At 35.9% G+C, this 24024-nt stretch overlaps 1 protein-coding gene and 2 long non-coding RNA genes across 4 annotated transcripts; all 3 read left to right on the forward strand.

Annotated features, from left to right (window-relative positions):
• Positions 1–1250: 1250 nt before the first annotated feature.
• Positions 1251–4521, forward strand: LOC147557545 (uncharacterized). 2 transcript variants are annotated; one of them, XR_015235284.1, is made up of 4 exons: positions 1251–1462; positions 2788–2875; positions 4056–4318; positions 4461–4521. It is a non-coding gene; the product is annotated as an uncharacterized LOC147557545 (long non-coding RNA). The 2 variants fall into 2 exon arrangements; XR_015235283.1 differs by lacking the exons at positions 4056–4318; positions 4461–4521 and adding an exon at positions 3623–3936.
• A 21-nt stretch (positions 4522–4542) lies between these two features.
• Positions 4543–5519, forward strand: LOC147557546 (uncharacterized). Its single transcript, XM_086664123.1, has 5 exons — positions 4543–4593; positions 4681–4770; positions 4867–4971; positions 5071–5373; positions 5451–5519. Exons 1-5 carry the CDS (start codon positions 4561–4563, stop codon positions 5487–5489), a joined length of 570 nt encoding a protein of 189 aa, XP_086520249.1. The 5' UTR covers positions 4543–4560; the 3' UTR covers positions 5490–5519.
• Positions 5520–12120: 6601 nt separating this feature from the next.
• Positions 12121–14044, forward strand: LOC147557547 (uncharacterized). The gene is made up of 3 exons (XR_015235285.1): positions 12121–12268; positions 13318–13791; positions 13885–14044. It is a non-coding gene; the product is annotated as an uncharacterized LOC147557547 (long non-coding RNA).
• Positions 14045–24024: the final 9980 nt, after the last annotated feature.

Below are 24024 nucleotides of genomic sequence, written 5' to 3' on the forward strand. Positions count from 1 at the left end.
AGACCCTTCTCATACAGGGAACAAGTGCACCCTGTTATTTGGTTATGATGAAAAAGAACATGCCAATTTTCTTTATTAAACCTCTATGCCAGACAATCGTCAGAAGTATGATCCTTATTCCAACACGTACAATCCAGGTTGGAGAAATCATCCCAATTTTTCTTGGTCTAAGGGTCAAAACCAGAGTCAACCTAGCAGTTCAATAAACCCTTCTGAGTTTAATGCCTCCAGGAATCCCTATGCTCAGCCTAGTGCACAATATCCTCTGGAGAATAAGAACTCTCTAGAGGAGGCCTTCATAAAACTAGCTAATAGCCAAGTAGAGACCAACCAATCTTTGAATAGTCTGAAAATCCAGGTAGGTCAACTTTCAGAAGCCCTTAGCCAGAGAGAAAAGGGTATGTTTCCTAGTCAAACTGAGCAAAACCCAAAAGGTACACCAGGTAAACAACCAATGGATCAAGCCAATGCAGTAACCACCCTTAGAAGTGGTAGGGTAATTGATAATAGAGTTGGAGTTCCCAAAGATAGTGAAATAGATCATGAACCTTCTTCTTTGCCAACCAGAGTCCCTAGTGATGAGCCTGAGAAGACTCCTGAGTCTGAAGAACCACCTGTAGTTACTGGGCCTTACATTCCTAGAGCTCTATATCCTCAACGTCTCGTAGAGCCAAAGAAGAAGTCTCAGTTAGAGGAGATAATGGAAATATTTAAACAAGTCAACATTAAATATTCCATTACTAGATGCAATTAAACAGATCCCAGCTTACGCACTACAAAACGGGCAGGCTTTAGCTACAAACCTTTTGTTATGGAATGCAATTAACCGTAGCTACTAGTCTCCATTTGCTATGGATATCTTCTGGTCATAGCAAATGCCGACCAATGACTACGAACTTTCTATGCACCTGCTACACATATGTCCATGTTAAATGTGTCTTGCGCACACTATTTGTAAAAATTGGAAAGATACCTTTCGGCTACGGTTGGGTAGGCATAACAACTGATGGGTATTTGTTACAGCTACGTCGTAGCTATTGGGTGAAAATCGTAACATTTAATTTGGCGCGATGAAACACAGCCGAGATGTCGTTGCGCGAAAATTTTAGAAATTGCGCCAAAATTTCGGGTGGCCATTGTAAAAGAAGCCCAAATTTCTGGGCGCCCTCTGCAAAAACATGTTAGGGTTTAGGATGCCCAAATCATCCCTCTCAAGAATTTTCTTTGATTTGGGAATTAGAATTGGCGATGAGGAGAGAAGATTAGAGCTCCACAACGAGAGAATTGCTGAACCACGACGAGAATTTCTGAGCTCCACGAGGAGAAGTACTTCCGAGTTCGACGCAGAGAAGATTATAATGCCACGTTGGGAGAAGGTTTCCAGTAATAAGAGGGAGAGAGAGATCAAGAAGAGATAAAGAACATAAGGGTTTTACTGATTTCTTGGTGGGAGATAAGTCAGGTATTTCTTTATCTTTGATTTTGTTTAACTATATAAAACCCTAAATCAAGATAATTTGATTTTGTTGGTAAAACTGATGTAGTTATATTGGATAAATTCTCAATTGTTTTAAATCCATATATGATTTTGTTGCAAAACCTTTAGAAGTGAATGGATATAAGAAGTTTAAATCTCAAACTTGAATTTTTTTACATCATTAGAAGTCTCCTGAAAACAATAACTTGAAATCCATCTCTTCTTGTGCCAAATCTACACCAATCAGAAACAGTAATAGATGTAAGAAATAGTTGGAACTTTTATGCCTCTATTTCTTCCTTTCTTTATTCCTATTTTTCTTCTTGATTGATAGAAAAGTTAAAGCATATTTCTGCAGCAAGGTCTTCTTCCTCGATCTCTTAAGTCATCACTTGGTCTTGATTTAGCTTGTTTATCTTCTCCCCTTGTCATCATCATCATCAGTTAGATCACTAGCTCTAATTTATTATGCTATTTTTTATTAAGCTTAGTGAAATTATCTATAAAACTTTGAATAGAATTGTGTGTGCTCTGTGCCTCACAAATATGTATGTGTGTCTAGAGGAGACACAAACAAGTACATACGAAAAGTGAGAGACTTGAAAGTTTTCTTTATACAAATAAGCTTGTGCTTGTCTTTTCTTATTATTTGTCTGTATCCGAAGTGTCTGGCTCCGATAGAACCAACATCAACCATTTAGACGATAGGATATCATGATTCGTTTCAAATCTCGACTCAGATTTCATATATTACTTAAAAGACAATCCTGTAACATTAAACTATTATCTTTAGAGGACTACATAAGAACCACAATGACTTGTCGGATTTGAAAATAGACTAGACCATAAAATCCCAGACGATTGAAATATGTGATTTAGAAGAGAGAGATAGAGAGGATAGTAAGAGAGGAGTAACTGAGTTATTAGGGGGCTTAAGGGTGCAAAATAGATGTTAGAAACATTAAACATTTACTCGGTCAGATAACCGCTTGAAATTGTTTGTCCAAATAAAGTAAAATCTTTATTGTTTTTGAATTTTTGTGTTAACTTTCATTCATCTTTGTTTCATTATTGTTGATGAACTTTCCTTTTCATTGATAAAAGTCAAAGAGAAGGATTTTCTTGTTGTTTCATTTATTGTCTATTTGAACTTCGGAATCGATTAAGCTTTTATCATGGTATAAAGACATAGGATAAAGATTTGAACTTCTATAACACTGTCTGTCTATGTCTGCCAAGTTATCCACAATGCTTTATTGAGTTCCATTTTAGTTCAGCACTTCTAAATGCTTTATTGTGTATTTGTGCAGGCCTCAACCAACACCATACTTTTCCAGTTTTGGGGGTTTGTTTTCTCATCGGACCTATTGCGCTCAGTTACAGTTTCATTTTCCAAAGGTATTCCTGTCCCAGAGCTTGTAAAGTAGGTCGTGTATGATTTAATACTGCCACGGTGTTTCTTAGAATTATAGAAACACTAAAACAGATTAGGAAAGACCATTATCCTAAAGATTTAGCTTCATATATTCTATTTTATTATTTTACCATGTCATGTCAGGTTATGACCTACTCATTATTTTACCAAGAGTTTATTTTCAAACTCTAGTTAATCAATTTTCATGAGAATTTAACATGATTCAGTTAGGGTATTTGAATTTAGTTATTTTAAATGTATACCTCCAAGTTCTATTTTCACGAAATCGAATTATTATTTTCATTATATGTCCACATAAGTTAGATACACTTTTTCAGAAAAATAATAGTAGTAATTGGTTGTTACAGAGTTGGAGATACTAAGTTTTCGAATTTCTTGTTATGTAAGTTCTGTACAGGCCTTTCTTCATACAAATGGATAAAAGTTGGATCCATTTGTGTAAGAACTCTCAAGCGTATGATGACGGAGTTTTCACATTTTTAGAATATGCTTATGCCCATGGTTATGTCAATAATGAGGGACATATAAGGTGTCCATGTGTAGACTGTAAGAACTTCAATTTCATAGATAGAGAAACTATTTATGAACATTTGGTTTGTAAGGGGATGTTAGGTACTTATACAATATGGATTCATCATGGAGAGACAATAGGAACTACATCTTCTTCTTTTAAGATGGCTATATAACATTAACAAGGGATGATATGACAGGAAATATGGTTGATGCACCTTTACATCCAAGTTGTACCCGAGCAACAACTTCTGTGAATTTTATAAATGATGACGACGAGGATGAAGATGACTATGCGAACGACATTGAGAAGGGTAATGAAGACGAAGATGACGACGAAGACGAAGACGAAGACGAAGAGGAGGACGAAGAGGAGGACGAAGACGAAGACGAAGACGAGGACGAAGACGAGGACGAGGATGAGAATGAGGATGAGGATTCAGACTATTAAATTTCATTCTTGTTTGATATTTTACATTGAATACTTTGATGTTGGTTAGGTTTTAAGTGAATGAATGAGCTTTTCTTAGTGCAATAATATTAACATGAATAATTTATCCGATGTTTTCTCTTTTTTGGTAATATAACTGCTGAGTTTTTACTGCTTATTCTAATTGTAACATTTTTTTGCAGTGATGTTGACCGAAGAGCAACCACCACCTTCCAAACGAACGAGAGGCCTTGCTAAGTTAGAATTCTTATCAAAGATTCCTCCTGGAACTAAACTTGCATTAACTTTGCAAGATGGAATTCCATATGGTACAAATTCGACAAAGTTAGCTGTTTATGTTGGAAAACTAGCAAAAGACGGTGATTATTTTCCTTTTGATGAGCGTGTATGGAGCGAAATGAAAGATAAAACAAATAGAGTAAAGCAAGTGAAAGCTGATTTAGAGGTGATTTTATTGCTCTTTCTCCCACTCTATCTCTTCTCCCCTCTTTATTATATATTTATATAATTGTTTCATTATGTGCTATTGATATTTTTTTTTAAGAATATTTTCTACTTTCCGGAAAATTGTGATCTTTGGTTGGAAGATACTTTAAACAACATTTGGAGTAACAACAAATCCAGAATGAAGCGGAAATACTTTGATCCGTACAACAATGAAATGTTATACCATCTCAATGGCAGAATATGGTTCACTATTGGCAAACGGATGATTTCAAGGTTTGTGCATAGAAAGCAAGTGAATGTGTTTAATGACACTCTAGAACTGTAGTATAATAAGTAACTTATTTAATTTTCATTACGTAGAATGTAAGTGAAAGGAACAAGAGGAATAAGGCGAAAAGCAAAGACCCACATATTGGTGGTTCAAAATCGAACATGAATTATGCGAAGGAGGTAAACCTGCAATATTAATTGACTTGAAAATTGTTAGTTGTAATTAATCTAACATTAATTTTTCTATTCATTTATTTTTCATATTTCGTGTTATAGATAGAGAATGAAATGAATGTTAAGGTCACCAGGTCACTTCTTTACAAAAAGACGCATCGACGATCAGATGGAACAGTTCCTACTCAAGTGGCAGGGGAAAGAATAGTATGATTATTAAGTCATTTGTAATCGTATTTCATGAACTTACATTTGTTCATTCATCTCTAGTTTTATATTTATCTTACTTCAAATTTGTAACTTCAGAGTCAGATAGATGAGCTTTTAAGCACAGGGGTTGATGATGTCGTCCTATTTCAAGATTCCACCACTGATTTGGCTGGAGATGTTTATTCACGAGTAGTAGGACCAGAGAAAAGAGGGCGATGGCGTGTCGTGGGACCTAGAGTGAAAATTGGAAAATACAGCCAGAATGTTTCCAATTCTACAAGAAAGGAGGACAAGATAAAAAATTTGAATGATCAGGTTGAAGCACTACGTAAAGATCGTGATGATATTCAAGAACAAATGGCTCAGATGAGGAACGAGCTATCACGACTATCTCGTCAGGTATATATACTTCAAAAATGGTTGTAGCTTACATGTTTTTCTTTCAAAGATATAATAAATGCTTGGGTTGCTGATAGGGTACCGCTTCGTCAAGCACGGAAGAAAGATGTGGATAAAATTACAGAAAAATATGACTTTATCGCGTTAAACGTATTATTTTCTTAACATAAACTTTTTATTCTACTAGTAATATGTGCTCACTAGTTTTATTGTTGTAGTTGAAAGATAATTTGTTCACCAACAAGAGCAACCATAATATACTTGGATACCTAAGAAACAAAATCTAAAAATGAGATTGTATGCATTACAAGGAAAAATAGATCTAAGTTTGTACTTTTTTAATTCTTAAACAAAAAAACTCTGTAAAAGTTGTTCACCATGTTAAGCAATTAATTAATGAGGAAGTAATACTCAGATATGAAATTTCTAGAAACATCAAGAAAAACTTCATTAGTGGTGTTTAAAATCTTTCGATTTGATTTTTTTTTTTCTCTTAAACATCAAGAAATAACCTCATTAAATGAAGATGAACAGAGAGAGAGAGGGAGATTGTTAATATGAAATGAAGATGCAATGAAAATGAACCTAGAGAGAGAAAGTTTAAAGAAAACAAGAAGTGGAGATGAAATGGAGAAAATATGTTTTAGTTTGAAGAAATGAGGAAGATGAAACAACAAGTAATCATTCATTAAGTTGCAATAAAAGATTAAAGATGAAGATGAACATACCTTGACTGTTATTGCAAATGAGTTGAAGACCAAGGAAGAAGAAAATAATCAAAATGTGATGAAGATGAAGATGATGACGATTTTGTTGAAGAAGATGACGATTTTGTTGAAGAAGATGAAGCTTCAAGATGACCAAAATCTTTCCCAAATCAAACGACATTTTCAGCTAATATTTCGTTACTGTTAAGGAGAGAGAGAGAGCAGAGAGAGGAGAGAGGGAATAATGGGTGGAAAGTTTTGTTGTTGTTGTTAAAGAAGAGAGAGTAGAGGAAGGAAAGTTTTGGAGAAGGAGAGAAAATCTGAGTTTATAATGGAAATAATGAAGGGAAGAAAATCTCTAATCTGGGAGTTATATATAAAGGGTAGAATAGGGATTACCTAAAGTAATGGGTTCCTAGAGATGGGAAAATGTACCTAGGGATCCAAAATTGGGTTTGATATTTGTTTATTTTTTAAAAAATGGGTTTTGTAGGTATTATTAATCTATGGTGGGCCTAATTTAGTATTTGACCTCATTTTTTGGGTTTTTCAATAAAATATTCATATAGAAGCTTCCACTTAAAACGTTCTTTAGACAAATGAGGGACATTCTCATATGTTTCTTGTAACGTATTCTTTTAAAAATTGACTGGTACAAGAACTAGCAATCTCATCAACCACCAGGAGAAAATAATGACACTATCACTCTTCGAGTCTTCGTTATGCTTTGCAAACATATGTAACTGAAATTTCATTTCATAAGTTGAAGAACTATTTCAAGTCCGAAAGTGTCATTTATATAATATTCGAATGTTTATTATTTTGTCTTACAGGTTAAAGAAATAATGCATCACTCAGTATAAAACAACAGGTACCTAGCCTTGGGAGCACTCAACCGAATGAAAAAAAAACCACTCAAACATTTACAAACCCATATAAATCCAGAAGTTTGGTTTTTAAGCATTGTTGTCTCTCCTAGAGATGAATTTGGGACGAAAAATTGCTCTATGCCTTAAGGTTGATTTGCATGAATGGTTGTATATCAATAAAAAAAATGTACAGCTTTTTCCGATATTTTTTTCTTCTAATTTCGGTTGTGATGATACAAATCCACGGAAAAAGTGTAAAAGTTTGGTTAGATACTTGTGGACATATATAATATTCAAAAAAAAATTGACAATATTTAGAGCTAATCAAAGGTAGTTTAGAAAGAATTCAAATTCTTTTGTTGCAAAAATATGACCAGATGCACCTCTTGATTTTTGTTTAGGTCTTCCTGTTTTCTAAAAATATAATAAGAACTTGGGTATTTTGGCAGCAACCGTTAAGGTGGTTCAATATTCACCCTGCAAAACAAGAAATTACAATGGTTAGGAATCTCATTTGAATAGAAAAATACATAAGAAAGACCAAAAGACTTTAAGAAATTGTAAGTTAATCTCTTCCTCTACGATTTTGTCATGCACAGAGTGCTTTACAAAATAGTTCGTGTTGGAGGCACAGGTCATGCATAGTTGATTACAAAAAGAATTACCAAATGTATTTTTGATATAATTTCAACTTAGATTCTCACTACTAATTTCAGTTCATTTCTGATTTCACATCACAAGGATTTCTTTCCTAAGTTGTACCCTAATAAATTTTGTACCTAAAAGAGAGTCAATTTATTTTGAAAATGTACCAAAAGAATCAACAAGCCGGTACCCAAAATTGAACAAGATTCAGACTAAAATGGACTCTTGTTTCGCCATTATCATCTATGCAATTCTCATATCCTTCTGGTATGATTTAATGTCTTAACAACAATAAAATAAATGGTTAGCAATAAATAAGAAAAATGTTTGTAAATTCAACAAAGAAAGGTTCAAATACCTTTTAACTTATCAATCACAATTGACCAACCTTACTGATCTTTTATTTGCATATATCTTGATCAAGGGGTTGATAATTTCTTCTTCCCTTTAATGATAGAGCAATTCGTGTTAATAACGTGTTGTGAAAAATAAAAGAGGGAAGAAGAAATACAATAGAAATATAAATCAAGAGATAGAGACAAGAAGAACTTGATTTGTATTCATATGTTTGTAGAGAATGTCTCTATTTTGGTACATTGGTACATTAGCTAGACACCTCTTTATATAGCCCTTTGAATAGATATACCCAACTAATACAAAGTTATATATAATCAATGGTGCTTGAAAATAAATAATAGTGGAGAACTTATGATGGCGGGCGTTACAAAGTGTGTGTTGGAATCGATATCTAGCTCAAAAGCAGCTGGATCGGTTTTTTCTTAATTTGATGTACTTATATTCATCAGAAATTTGAGAAAGACATTTCGTTGGATTCGTCTCATCGAGCTCTTAAATTTAGACTCAAATTTTGTCCCAGTCCGATTCCGCATGAGTGATTATTACAAAATTAGTTTGGTATGGATACCATTAACTCTAAACCGGGATTTTGAGTTAGTACCACATTTATGATGGAGGAAATGTTTTATTTCCTTAAATAGAATCTTCCATATATTTATGGTATGTTGGTTGAAATAGAAAGGTGTTTCGCGTGGGTTGCACCACGCAAACCGGACACGCGCGGGGCGTGGGCGTTTTAGAGGCGCCCGCACGCACTTTACACTTCGCATCGTTTGACTTTACGGTCATAGATTTGATCCGACGGTCAGGATGATTGGCGCTCTTAAGATAGATCCGTTGATGATCTAACGGTGGGCGTTCAAGGCGCGAGATCTTGATAGATCCGTTGAGATATGACGGTCAATATGGCACCCGAAAACCAAAAGTCAAATATGACTGTTGGGAAGCATCCATTCGTCTATAAGCACCTGTCTCAAGTGTCACAAATACTTCTATAAATACCAAACAGAGTCCAGCAAACAAACGTATGAAAAAATTTTTGCATTCAAAGTTCATTAAGCTTTTAGAGTTTTAAGAAGTCACTTTCTTTTGGTTCTTACTGCTTTTTCGAAGTTCGCACACTTTCAGAAAAACGAAGTACTCTTAGTCGTCATCCTGAAAGGTATAGCCGTTGTATCCTGGGAGACAAACATCTGACTGGTTTTAGTACTAATATCAAGGTGTTCACTGTCTTAAGGAAAGAGACAACTCGACTCGGCTTTTCTCTCTCTCTCTAACCTTTTAATTATCTTTGTTTTAAATATACTGGTTTTTTATTTTTAAATCTGTTTCAAATACAGTTTTAGTTTTTAAACATAAAATTTATCTCTGAATTTATTTCAAAAAGACACAGTAAGGTGTATCCTTGTTTTTATTAAAACAGGAAGACATAATCTTGGTTTTTCATAATACCAGAGAAACAACAGTGTGGTGGGCATCCACCATAAATCAAATATTTGTAACAGAAACTCAATTTTCTGGATCTTCGAATATCTTGAACTTTTGTTCGTCACTAGATCTTCGACTTTTTGATCTGTCACGTTATACACATAACTTATTATCGGCGATAAATGAAATGCCATTTTCTATAAGTTTGAAGTTTCCTTTTGAGTTTAAATTCTGGGTATTGATCAGTAGTTGTTTATTTTAGTGGAGAAGTGTGGTCTAGGGTTTTGGTTTGAGTTGCATTTTTTTTAAACGCAAGTTGTCTGGACTCTTGTGATCCATTGATCTTATGGGTCAACTTGAAGGTTGTAAACACGGGTAATTTATATTTTGTACATAAGGCAATATCCTGTGGTAATAGTGCACCACTCGACATACTTGTGCAAGATTTTCCCTGAAGATAGTAAAAACTCTAAACATATCACAAATGGTGCCACTTTCCTTTACTACGAGTTCATGGCCCGTCTTACTAAATGTTTGAACAAATGTTTTAGAAATTTTATGGCTACTGAAATTATGAGATATGAAAAATTTATTACTACGAAATCCAAAATATCTTAATGCATAGATAATTGGAGAATTTTGTTTTTGATTTCAACTTAGATACTTACTAATTTCAGTTTATTTCTAATTTCAAATCACAAAGATTTTCTTCCCTTAGGTGTGTACCCAAATCAATTTCATACCTGAAACAGAGTCAATTTGTTTTGAAAAACAACCAAAAGACATCAACCGGTTTCATTACCAAAATGGAACACACATCAAACTAAAATGGATTCTTATTTCAATTATAATTCATTACCAATATGGAACACGCAGCAGACTGAAACGGACTCCCAATTCAATTATAATCATTGGAAACAAAAAGTGTATCACCAAAATGGAATATAATTATAAATTCGATGGCGCAAATATTAAAATGCTGAGTTGGGTTGGTAGAGACTTGAGGTAACCTGTTGCCCTGCAAATATCATGGTTCTACACGGTTACATTTACTATTCCCAACGCTAATATCTTTGTCACATGTTAGGTTGTCAATTATTTCTAATTTTAAAAGGTTAAAATTCAACGCTAATATCTTTTTCACATATTAGGCTGCAAATATCATGGTTCTACATGGTTCCAAGATTTTTATTTGATAAAGGAAAGAATATAAATATATTTCTAAACACTCATGGTGCTTAAGCTCCTAAATGGATCTTTTTTTTGTTGCAAGAGATTCTAGATGGATCTTAGGTAGGAAGCAATCTCATTATAAATACTATGTTAGGTTTGTTTTGTTTTCATCAATCTCATCTTCTTTAATCAAAAAACTCATTCTCTTCTATATTCATTCCTCATTGAAGGATTGAAAAAAAAAACAAGGAAGGACTCCATCTTAACCAAGGTTTCCTTTTTCCTTGTTTTTTCTCTTTTTTCTCTTTGTTTTTAGTTTTTCTCTTTTTTTCTGTGATTCATATATGTTTAGTTTTTTTTTTTTCGTTTTATCGATCTTTATCTTCATGAAAAATAATTTTCTCAACCCTATCTTTATGAAAAATTGCATAATTTTCCAACCCTATCTTTATAGTAGCTTCTAGATGGATGTTAGGTTTGAACCAACCTCTATAAATAGCTTGCTAGGTTTCTTTGGTTTTATCAATCTCATGTTTTTTGAGTAGACCACTTAATCTCTTCTCCTAAGGTGTCTTTTTCTCTCTTTAGTTTCTTTTCTTCTGCTATTCTTTTATGTTCAGAATTTTTTTTTTTTTTTTTCTTTTTTTTCTGTTTTTTGAGTTCTTATCTTCATGACAATTTATTTTCTATTAGATTTAGTTTATGAGATCTATTAGTAGTTCTTTGTTATAAAATTGTAGTTTATAATTAAGTTTGTAATGTTCTTCTACGACAATTAGAAAACCCTTTTAAGTTATTTGAAAAATCATAATCTAATCTAATAAATGTTATGCGTAAAGAACGCAAAATTAATCTCTCTCAATTACCAATATGCTAACTTTAATTTCAAAATCAAGTCAATTTTTAATTCTCTCAGAAATACAACTAAAATCAATTTCATGACCTAAATTAGAATAATTTTATTCCAATATTGAGTCCACAATGGACATTAATTGAAAGGAAAATTTTCGGGAATCTCTTGGTGAAAATTTCTCTTTTGTCAAAAACAATATATATATTAATGGTTTCACGTTTGACCTCCCTTGTTTGCATAGATTAGCAAAGATTTGGAGTCAGCCCTTGTTAACACATAGCTTGCATGAGTTTGCATAGGTCTGAACTTTACATAGGGGTCCAACCCTAAAAAATATCGACATACCTTTTTAATCCAATTTTTTCTGGTAGATAGTACTTCCATTTAGAGAACTCCATGACCCTCTCCGTTTAAAGACGAAGAAAAAGGTGGCGCAAATACTTTTTGATTAATTTCATCAAAAGAAAAACACTTTTTGATTAGCTTAAATATATGTAAAAGATTTTTTCGGAAAGATAAAAATAGAATTAGGGTTGTGTAAACTCATCTTACAAACTCATAAATTCACTAACACTTTTCATTAAATCAAGTAAATATTATATTAGAATAATTTGTACTCATTCTCTTCATGATCTTATTTTCGTAACAATTTTGCATTACTTTGACCGTTTATCATACATTTTAACCTTGCAGGCTTTTTGTTGGTTATATGAATTTAATTTCTGTTAAAGAAAAAAAATGCTTGGTACCACTACATTTGAGCTTGCTGAGGCTCGTCATAATGAATTAAGTTATTCTAAATATGAGGTCACAGATTCCATTCCAATCCGTCCATTATTCTTAAAGATCATTACTCGAAGGAGGTAAAGAACTACTTTTACGATTTAGTTTTGATTTTCTTGTTGGGATTTGTTCTAAAGTCTTAACATTCCTCGCTATTGAACTTAAGCCTTCAGTCACCCCCAAGTTTGGTATTTGTTTGTTTCCGTATTTTCTCAATCTAACCCATCCGAGTCTGTCTGATTTGTTTAAATTTGACTTCTTTGAGTGGCTATTTGCTTTCGTCAAGTGAACAACAGTCATTAGTTAATTATTTTATATAATGGACTCTTTAATGCATATATACTATTTTGTCATATTTAAATAAGCTCAAAATAGATCAACCTGCAAGGTTGTACGTGCAAAGGTAGCTGCTGAAGGTAAGCTATATTTTCATGAAGTTGTATGTTAATAATATGTTTGATATATATTGTGTGTTTGATTTATTAGGGATAGTGAGTCCACATAGTTTTTAGCGAAAAAGTGGTCGCTTGATAGTTGAATTTCCCTTGTTAGCGTGACGAGGAAAACAAAAAGAAACCAAGTGCTCGCAGTGAGTGACTGTTACTGTAATGGGCCACACTCCAGTCATCAACATAAGTATAAAACAAGCAACTCCCTTTGTGATGAGAATCAAGTTCTCTTACGTCTTAAGGGCAAACCATTTGAGGATTAAAAGTTATTTAAGTTTCTTTTATTTTAGTACTTGTTGCTTTATCAGGTGTAGTTTCTATGCCCATGAAATTTGTAGTTGTTAAAACAAGAGTTTTTGGAGGTCGTTGTGTTGGTTATGTTTTAGTATCTAAAAAGAGTCTTAAGGTATATAGATACCTTGAACGGTAAGTTTTACTAGTTTTGGTGTGTTTTGGAAGATTTTAATCAATTATCTATTCAAGTATTAATTTGTAGCTATCCATTGATCTGATTAATTACGTTTGATTTTTTGTTTGAAATTTCTGCGTTATATCTGTTCTCCTAAACTATTCTAGTTGAGTTCCTATTTATATTAAACTGTAAGTATCCGCTGGATATTCTTCTTACATGTTCGAGCTTTTAGAGGAGGTAACCTATTTCACATAACTTTGTTTTACAGGTCGAATTACATACCCAAGTTCACATTTTAGACCATGTGCGTCTAGGGATATAGGTGGTAAAGGTGCAATTAATAGGGAAATTGGTGCAAATGTATTTCGACGAAGAGATTTTGAATATACATCTGAAGAGATTTTGATGATGCATATATTGATGATAGCACCTCTGAAGAGATCAATGATGCATAGATTGATGATAGCACATCTGAAGAGATCGATGATGCCTATATTGATGATAGCACATCTGAAGAATCAAGCGAATAAGAACAGCTTGAGGTACGTAATTGGACAGTCCTAAGGAGGAGATCCACTAGAATTGAACTGTATAAAGCAAAGATGAAACAATCGCCTACTCCAGCTTCCCAACTTAGCCATCACCCAACCGTTGCAGATCAGGATCAACTCTTATACTGGAATAAGTTCAAGTCGTTGCATTTCATAGTAGTTCTACCCAAGAATCCCCATCTCCAACTTGTGTAAGTTTCTTCACTATAAGATTCAATTCAATTAGTCGTACATCATATAATCTTGCCGCTTGAGTTTGTTATGTTGACATTGCGTATATGCAGGAATTTCCAAAGAAGTTTGTAGAGATAATGAAAAATAAGCTCTTAGAGACTATGGGGCTAAAAGGGTTGAGTGACAATACCTGGAACGTTGAGTTGGCAAGAACTGACAATAATCTCTTTCTGAGAAACGGTTGGTGTGAATTTGTGGAGGATCATAAGGTGATAGAGAATGACATCTTATGTTTCGAGTACAAAATGGAGTCTCGTTTCGAAATATTTATGTTTGACGAAAGCCATTGTGAGATTGAAAGTCGTTACTTTACGAGGAAACCTAGTGGCCAAAAGGAACCAAACAACCATATGTCGAAACGTAAAAGAAAAGAAAGAGATGTTGGACCTTCTGAAAGAGTTATTCATCCTGCAAACCGATAGGAGGAGCAACACAGAGAGCTATCTGTGGAAGGACCACAACTACTATCAAGTCGTGCTGCGAAAACCCAATCAATATCTTGTATCCGTGCAATAGTGAAAGCATAAATGAGCGAAGAAGGTCAAATATTATTATTTGTTATTGAAAACTTGAACCAATGAATAAACCTTAGCATGGATGGCAAGACATGGGGTGTCGATTAAAAAGTCTACGAACAGAAAACTTGTGTAGTCATTGAGGGTTGAGGGTGGGATGATTTTGTCATGGAGAAGATTTTTGGATTTGGGAGATGTTTGCGCCTTCAAACCTTCTGAGCAAATACAGCAGGGAACATCAGAGTTGAATGTAAGAATCTTCCGGTTTGTCGAAGAGTTCACCCCGCTTACCATTTGGAGAAAAATCGATGGAGGTAGGAATGCAAAGAAGATCAGTTGATGATAGAAGATCGAAAAAAATATGAGTTGGTAGTTACTTTATGACTTAAAACTGGAAGTTTTTAATTTATATGTTGGGCTGCTAAGAAATGTTAGAAATAACTTTTCTATGGAACTTGGTTTGAACTCCCTTTCTTAGATGCTAATATTTGTTTGTTTATGGTGTATTGGTTCAACGGTCAAACGCCGCATGTCAGCGAGCCGAAGTTATAATATTATGGCCTTCATTTTTATTTGGGAACAATCTTAAAACACTTTCTTTCTGAGCGACCAAAGAAAGATTAGGGAACAGAACACCTCAGTGTTTTCTTATCTAATTTCCATAATGGGTAGCATTGGTTGTCCAGAACAGATGGTTTTTATAGTTTAGTCTCCTTACCAATTTGAAATTTGTCTTCTATAACCAAATACCCTCTTCCAGTACTCTATAAATGTATTCGGAGATAGATTTTTTTCCACTAACTAAAAGGAATATAAAAATGGTTAGAAAAAATAACAACTCTCCTTGTCAATATAAGTTTTTAATGTTCTTCGAAGTCTTTATCAAATTTTTATTTACAATTGCAATTTTATCCACGAGCACTACATTTTACCTATACACCAAACTGCATAGACTTCCAAAGAAGTTTGGAGAGATTATGGGAAAAGAATAAAAAGAGTCTGTCTTATTGGTTGGTTCAAGTACAACAAAATAAGGTACTTTTGGTGACGGCAACGGTTTGTGAAATAACCGTCGGCATATAATTTATTAACGACACAACCAGTATGAAACCGTCGATATCTAATTTATCAGCGACTATTCTTGCAGAAAACTGTATGGGCAAAAATACGTCACCAGGAGCACTCTCAGAAATCTACGAATGGGCTTACACGGTGACCAAGCCCATGAATTAATAACTAATGGGTCCGACCCACTAAGCTTCGAGCACCCCAAAGCAACTTCAAGATACGCAAGTATTTACAACCCTGGATAAAGAGGTCTGTCCTCACTAGCAGACCTCTCTCCGTATATCCGTTGGGGAAACGTTACTGTCATTCGAGGTGACAATGTCGATATACCCGTTAGGGGAGTTATGATTTTCGTATTTATGGTGACAGCTTTATGCGTTAACGCATTAAAGAGACAACTCACTGTCAGGTGACAGTCGACCGAGACACTATAAAATGAGCAACCCACTTTCTCTCTCATAGAGTCTTGCTCTTTGATAGAATCTCATTCTATCACATAGTCTTGCTTCCTTTCACTCATATAAATAATGTTACGGTCTTACATTCGAAGTGAAGACCTTATCAAATACCGTTCACAGAAGGTGCAGGACCTTATCAAGTCTCGCTCATAGAGGGAGCAAAACCTCATTTATCAAGGTACAGGGTCTTATTAAGTACATGACCTTTGAGGAGACAACCACATACTTTCCCGTGAAAGTACAAGAACAGGAGTTATCAAGGGTTTGTCTACTTTCTCTCTCCTATAACCACTTTAACAAGGGTTCGCCGCCTACTCCATCAAGGGTTCGTCTACTTGAACGGTTCATTTATTTTTGAGGGGTCAGACCCTTCCTACATCACCCACGTGATTAGCTACAAGGGTTGGCTCACTTTATCTCTCCTGGAGGTCAGACCCTTAACATATCACCCACGTGATTATTTGTAAGATCAGACCCTTAAAGCTTTCGACTTATTTACGGTATATACCTGATGACCTATTATATTCTCCTTTCACTTTCTAAAATACATTTCAAACTAAACTTCCTTTCTCCCTCTCTAACGAACCAGCAAATTAAGAGAAGAAATCCCACAAATCTTGGGGACCAATTATTTTTTGATTCTGGCAGGAGGAGTGATTACGTGCTTCTCGAGACAATGAAGGAAAGTGAGGTGGGATCGTTGATGAATCTGTGTGTCCTGAAACAAGCAGCAGCCGTCTGATCGGATGGGGCTACTGTAATAAATTGCGACAGGTACATTGGATAGACATAACATGATATCTCTTTCGTGCCCACTTCCTATCCCGAAAATAACCTGCTGCTTACAGATCCAAGCTCCAGCACCATCGGATTGAGAGGGACCACCGATATCTCTGTTGCAGGAAATAGAGGATCATATGCTGTGGTACTCCTACTGACTTGGTCAACCATACTTGACTCCAACTTTGACTTAGGCTAATCTTCTCATCCGGACTCCGAATCGACCTCTGTTTTCTCCTACGTATTCGTCTCAGACTCTTCTTTTGAATAAAATTATGTTAGAAGTGACTCGAATATGGATGTGTGTCGAACCCGGTTTACTGCGACAACCAAAATGCTATTCATTTGACCAAAAATCAAATGTATCACGAGAGAACTAAACACATTGACGTCAGGTATCACTTATCAGGAACGTGATTGAACAAGGGAGGATCACGACGAAAAAGGTTTCTACGGTAGATAATCCAGCGGATATATTGACCAATGCAGTTACAACTTTCAACTTTAAGCATTGCTTAGACTTGATTGGGATTTCCATATGTTAGCCCTAGCAGGGCTGGAGCGACGATGGCTCAGAGGCGCTGAGCAATGATGGTGGCAGATTTAAGTCAAGAGGAGCATATTCAAGTCAAGGTGAAGAATTGTTAGAAGTGACTCAAATATGGATTGGTATCGAACCCGGTTTACGACCCGCCAACCTGCTTACAAGGCAATGGTAATTGCTGAGACAGGGCTGGTATGCGAACCCGCCGACCCGCCAACCCGCTTAGAAGTGACCCGTTAGTGGAGTTGATTGCTGAGACAGGGCTGGTATGCGAAGCAGTGCTCCAAGGCAGAGTTGGACTCTGAGACAGAGCTGGAATGCGAAGCTAGGCTTATGTCGGTTATTAGTGTTAACGTATCCATGTAATGTCGGTTGTAGAGAGAGAGTCGGTGAGGCGGTGGAATTAGGGTTTAGTGGCTATATAAACTAAACCCTAAGGAGATATTAGTAGCACAATCTCACGACTCTCTTGTGTAAACTTGTTTGCTTATCATAGTGGAAATCATCGCGACGTTGTCGTCGTGGAGTAGGTCTCACCAACCAAACCACGTAAATCTCTGTGTTCTGTTCTTGATTGTTCTTTATTTCTTATTGCTTCTGCTTGATTACTTGTATTGATCACGTTAAACCCTGATTGGCATAACAAATTACCTGACTACCATAATTTCCCAAATGACCAAAATTCCCTCAGAAGTGTCTTTTTCTCGATTTTCTCCGTTTTCGCGCTCAACTTCTTAGAAAACCCCTGAGTAAGAGAAACAAGCAAATCATCTGAGTAACTGCTCGAAATTGACTAACTAACCCAAACAAAGAGATTCAGATGAGGCATTTTCATGACTCATCAATACCCTGGACAAGGTAAACCTCTCCAGGATTGTCTCATCCTAAAGGAAGACTTCACAAGCATTGTCATAACCTATCTCCAAATAAGTCAGTCTATCCGTAGAGATCAGGCTCCGGTCACTCTGCGAGTCGTGCCTAAACTCCGACCATTATCCGACCTACGGTAACATTCCTAGGATATCACTCACGAACCTATTACTTCTTTGCAAGCTTACTGACTTGACCGTTGGAGCCCCCTTAGAGCTGGCACCATCCCGGTGTCCCAGGGATCTTACAGTCACGTTTGTTCTTGTCTCTTGCCGCAGGTTAAGCTCAAAGACGTCGTCAGTGCTCGCAAAAATATCAACAGATGAAGGTTTGACTTCCGGTCAACGATCCGGTCCCATTGACTTTTTGCCCCGCGAATTCATACTCTCACAAAAACCGTTGCTAACCATACTATTCATTTCCTTATTTCTTTTACTTCATCTTTGCTAGGGTTTCCTTTCTCTCCATTGTCACCCTCTCTATCTCTCTCAAACGAATTGTTGATTCAGTTTATTAAACCCTAATTGCAAGAGCAAGACTAGATTTCATTTGTGATGATGAAATTTTTTTTCTAGTTTTTTATCAAGAGGGGAAAATGTCCCTGACCAAATTGACTGAATAAGATGAACGATAATAAAAAATGGTGGAAATTATGGAAAACTTAATAAAAAACAATTGACATAACTCGATAATCTTATTCTTACAACCCTCTCCAATTTATAGAGAAATTGGGATTTAAGGTTTCCTAGTTTCTCCTCACTAAACTAGGAAACAATATAAATTCCATTTAATAATAATATGGGAAGTTTTATAGGGGGGCCATTCTTGTTAAAAGGGCCACTCATTGTGAATTCAATACGAGTCCACCGAATTTACAAGAGAATATCCTGTACTTCCAAAAGAAAACATTCGGTATGAGTCAAACGAAGTTCACTCTAGTAGGTTATCTTTGTGAATTATGCGGGCTCGTACCCAATTTTTAATTTGGTGGACTGTTACCGAATTCACACGAAGGGTCTTTTAACAAGAATGGGGGACCCCTATAAAACTTCCCTAATAATATTACATAAATTACAATGGATATTAGATATACATGATATGAAATTAAATATTATGGATTTTCAAATATCTTAGAATAGTGTTGATCGTCGGATCTCTTCATCTCAATTCGTCTCTTATTTGTGTTTACACACGTATCTTAACACCCTCCTGCAAGGTGCACGGAAAATGTACAGTATCCAATTTGAAAAACAAAATGAAACCATGTCCAAAAATTGCAGCTTAGTTGAGTTAGCTTGGTTGGACGGAACAACTTACAAAATCGACGACTTCTGTAGGCTCAAATATACTCACTTGATGATGGGTCTTGAACATGATGTTAAACATTAAGATCATAAACCGGTAATGAAGATCTTAGAGAGAGAAAATAATGAATAAAGATGAATTTTGGAAAAGATGATACAGAGATGAAAACCATTTATAATGAAAATCAGAAATATCTTTAAAGATAATGATGAAAAATAGTAAATACAAAGATTTAGGTTATTACCTTAACCTAAGATGCAACTTTTGATCGTAAAGATGTGTACGAACTGAAGAAATAGAAATGGAAATGGAGATTGCAGCTGGTGTATTAGATTGTAATGAGATCTCAAGCTTCTTCAAAACTAGGTTTTTGATTTAGGAAGATCAATAAACTGGTTTCCGTTTTGAAGAAGAATGAAGATAATGGTTTCTGTTATTAGGATCGTGATTGGAGAGAGAAAGTGAAAGATAAAAACGGAAGGATATTTAGGAATTTGATGGAAAATGAGTGTTTGATTATATATAAGGTGATACTACCAAGGCTCATGTATAAACTTCCAAGTTGATGTTAAGCTCGCGCCATCCCCAAACTTGGAACAAACCACGCCTTAGAAGTAAAACATATAAGAGATGCTCCTAAAATATCCAAAAATATAATGAGAATAAAGCACATAAAAAGCATGACCATATAGAACTATACCACTAACGCAGATATACACGATTGCATTGAGCTATGCAATTAACCTTTGATTCTCTTGTTTTCACACAAGAGCACGAGTTATGTCTCGTGGAGGGTTTCCAGAGATGCTACCCACAAACATCAAAGGTCACCTTAATCGACCTAACGATCATAAAGCAAAAGACGGAAGATTTGGGGGCAACCCAAAGAAAGCTATATACAAAAGCTAAAAGTCTCACAAGAATATTAAACGAAAGAAGTGCAAGTCAGACTAAAAGCGAAAAGAAGTCATCCCCAAACTTAGTGGATGCACGGTCCACTAAGTGCGCATAAATGCTAGGCGCGACGACTAAACAGTCGTCAAAAGGATCAACATACAAATGAAGGGTCAGGAAGTCAGTCGAAGGCAAGAAGTCAAACTCAAGCTTAGTGGATAAAACATCCAGTAAGTCCCTAGACATGCTAGGGAAGACGTCCGAAGTGTCCCAAAAGGGGTCAACAACCGAGTCTGAGATCATGTGGAAGGTCGAACTAGACTCTAAGGGTAAGGCAATATGCTCGGGGACCAAGTCAAGGTCCATAATTTCCTTAGGTAAATAATACAACAAGCTATCCGCTATCTCTTCAACTACTATGTTATCGACATCCTTAAAGGCATCGGGAGCTTCAAAGTTAGGCATAACACTTTCCATTCCACATAACCCATCCAAATAATCACAAATGCTAAAGATTGGAAAGTTCAACATTGTGTGATTCCCAAGTTTGCTCGTAGAGCTATCATCCTGAACATCAAAATCTAGTGTAGGTTGATTAAGGCCAGATGACAATGGTCGAGGGAGTGAACAACAAGGGTCATCGGTTAATTAATGCTCTAAGGGTCTATCAAGAGCTTCTTCGACATTTAACTTAAGACTAGAGTCAGGTGTATTACCCTCACCATCATTCATAGTCTCTTCTTGAGTTTGGGGTGCACAAACCCCTTCCTCGTCGACGATAGGCTCTGACTCAAGTCTATTAACAATTTTGAGAATCCGTTCCGTGATATCTGTAGGGATTTACACCCTTATACTAGTGTTTATAGCGGAAATAAGACATCTAATGTCTACACTAGTATCCCCAGGATCACATGCAAAACTAGTAATTAATCTAATGGAGATAGTAGATTACCTTAATCGCTTTTCCCTCGAACTAATTGAATTGATTGAAGAAGACCAAGAGCTTCAAGTGTAGCTCCTCTACTTGGGACACGAGCAATCAATTTTATCTCCCACCTTGTTGTATAGCTAGCACACCAATGGTGGTTGGAAAGAAGAACACCTTCTTCTTGCTCTACTAGAAGATAGCTTGGGGAATTAGCTCACTTTCTCCTCTCTACTTGATGTGGTAGAGTAAGAAAGCTTAGAGAGAAATTCCACACCTTATTCTCTGCCCTAAGAGTGTTTATATAGAACCCTAATAAGAATCCACCTCCTTTTAGGTTTCCTAAAACACCCTTTAGAATAAGATTTAGGGAAATAGTCGAAAATAGCAACTATTGGTATTTTCTCAATTCCCTAAGGAGATGACGTCCAAACCCAGCCAAAATTGGCAGATTTAATGTTCATAACATAAGGAAACGTCCCTCCAAAAATCAGCCCAATCCGAGCCCTAAAAGTGCCCGAATCGGCCTAGGCCCAAAAACCCTGTTTTTGCCCTTTTTGTACTATCTTTGCCTAATTCCTTTTTAGGCCTATGAGATATGTTTATGGGACACTCCCATGATTATATCTCACTCCCACTAGTCATATCCTAGATCAATTTGTCACTCTTATGTGTAACCCGTTCTAGGATCCGATCGAAGTTAGCCGCGAATTACTTCGTAATTCGACGATCGTAGTTGGTCTCTAGCTACAACTCTACGATCCCTAAATCAATCGGACTTGATGATCTTCCACATCAATTGTCCTATCCGACAAATTGTTCGCATTGCCATCTTGGTCGAAGGACATCTCCTTCAACTCCTTCAGACTCCCACTTGGACTTAGAACAAGTGCAATGCCTCGATTCCCGTGTCAATTTAGTATCCCATCTGATACATCACGTCATTCAGACTTTCTTGATATCCGAGTACAACTGTAAAAGACAAACGATTAACTTTTAATCCGTTTGAGCGCGGCCACGCATTTTCAGTTGCTACTCATCAAGTGGCCTTGAGACACTTTGTACCTAATGTGATTAGGGTGACACAATCCATTCTTGCACTCCCACTTAACTTCATGTCTATCTTGTCCTTCCCAGTATCCGCCTTTATAACCTCCTTTTACGGCGCGGCGTTTAACGGAACCAAAGTCGGGCATTCCTTACATAAGATGAGTGGAGCACTCATGTTTTGAGGAATCTCTCCAATTGTCTTTATGAGAAGTATTGACGTTCATCATGAGTGATGTACTTCTCATTTGAGGGTTATCCAGTGTATAAACCTTTTACACACCCACGTAGTCGAATAGAATATACTATTCCTATAGCCCATGAAACTGCGCTATCCCATCGACTCCCATGCTAGTCTTCGTGAGTCATTGTTGTCCATGCAATGACCTGGACCAGGGATTCGATGATAAATATTCCAAGTTCACTTAATAGGGTTTCATTCATCAGATCACGTATCTGACAAACCTATTCGGAATGTTTTCTCATCAATGGACTGTCGTTTAAATACTAAACCAAATTTAGACGACTTGTGAAATAACTCTATTATTTCTGATAACGAGAGTTGTAAATCTGAGCCTCTTCCGTAAAACTCCTTTTACTCACTCAATTTTACTTGTCGAGGTTTAAAATTATACCTCATGCCTTAGACTGTGTATGAATCTCATACTATGTCTTAGGTGACAGTTTAGTTTGACTACCGTGGTAGTCGGTTTTAAACTTTGCTTATTATCAATTAATTTGAAGATTGCAAACTTCAACCTTGATAATATCTAGTAACTTTTACTAGAGTTAACGCTTTTAATTCTTTGTGTAGTATTTGCAACAGTTTCCGGCTTAAACACTTTTAGCCTACTTTCCTTCCATGTCTGGAAGTTTGCTATGATGACATGTTCAACTTTTGTACTACTTCATCCTTTAGCCTTCTAGGATGTACTAAGTAGTGTTTCGGTTTTCCAATCCGAATTCAGATGTTTAAATGCTAATCATGTCCAACATGATTGACTTTATGTTTTCGAACATAAATGTCTCTCTCATGCGTGCTAGCTCATCGGTGTCTTTTCAGACTCCGAGTTTTGCAACGCCCTCTGTCATGAGTTTTTGGGTCGAAACCTTTTAGACTTTCCGAGTCTTGGATTTTCTGTTTCGGATCTCAAGCATCTCAGCGTACTGAGTCTCTCTAATCCTATCATCCTTTTGATCTATGCTTATAGATCTTCAAATGCCCAAAATGGCATTTTATCCTTTTGTGTGTGGTCCTTTATTGAGTCAGTTCGTTACTGTTATATAACACCTTATGTCGTACTCAATCTTTTGTATGTACTCTGCATACGGACCCGGAAGGTTTGTTTCTCCCACTTACCTTCTTGAAACTCGTGATTCAAGATTTTCTTCATTCCTCAGGAATCAAACTTCTTTGATTGCCTTTTGAATCGAAGATTCTAACTCTTGCGTGCTTTTAATCCGTTGATAGATTTTTGAAGCATGCATGTGGACATAACTTGATTGGAAGAATCTTTATTCTTCTTGTCTCGTTTCGGGAAACATGAATGTTTCCATCCTTCTCAGTTTTCTACTTTGGAAAACCAATTTAGGTCTTCTGTTGACTTAAATTATCAAGCTTCATGTCTTGACGAGATATGGATTCCACGATGATTTTGGCTTCTAGCCAAAATCTAGAGTCAGTTTCCGTTTCTGCGCAGGTCTTTTATCTCTTCAGAAATAACCTTTATTTTCTGAGTCTTTAAGATTTTATTTTGACCTTTCAGGGCTTTTGAACAACAATT

The sequence above is a fragment of the Eschscholzia californica genome, unplaced genomic scaffold, assembly GCF_041429995.1.
Source record: "Eschscholzia californica isolate CP2 unplaced genomic scaffold, dmEscCali1.0.p SCAF_2, whole genome shotgun sequence".
In the NCBI taxonomy this organism is placed as follows: Eukaryota; Viridiplantae; Streptophyta; class Magnoliopsida; order Ranunculales; family Papaveraceae; genus Eschscholzia; species Eschscholzia californica.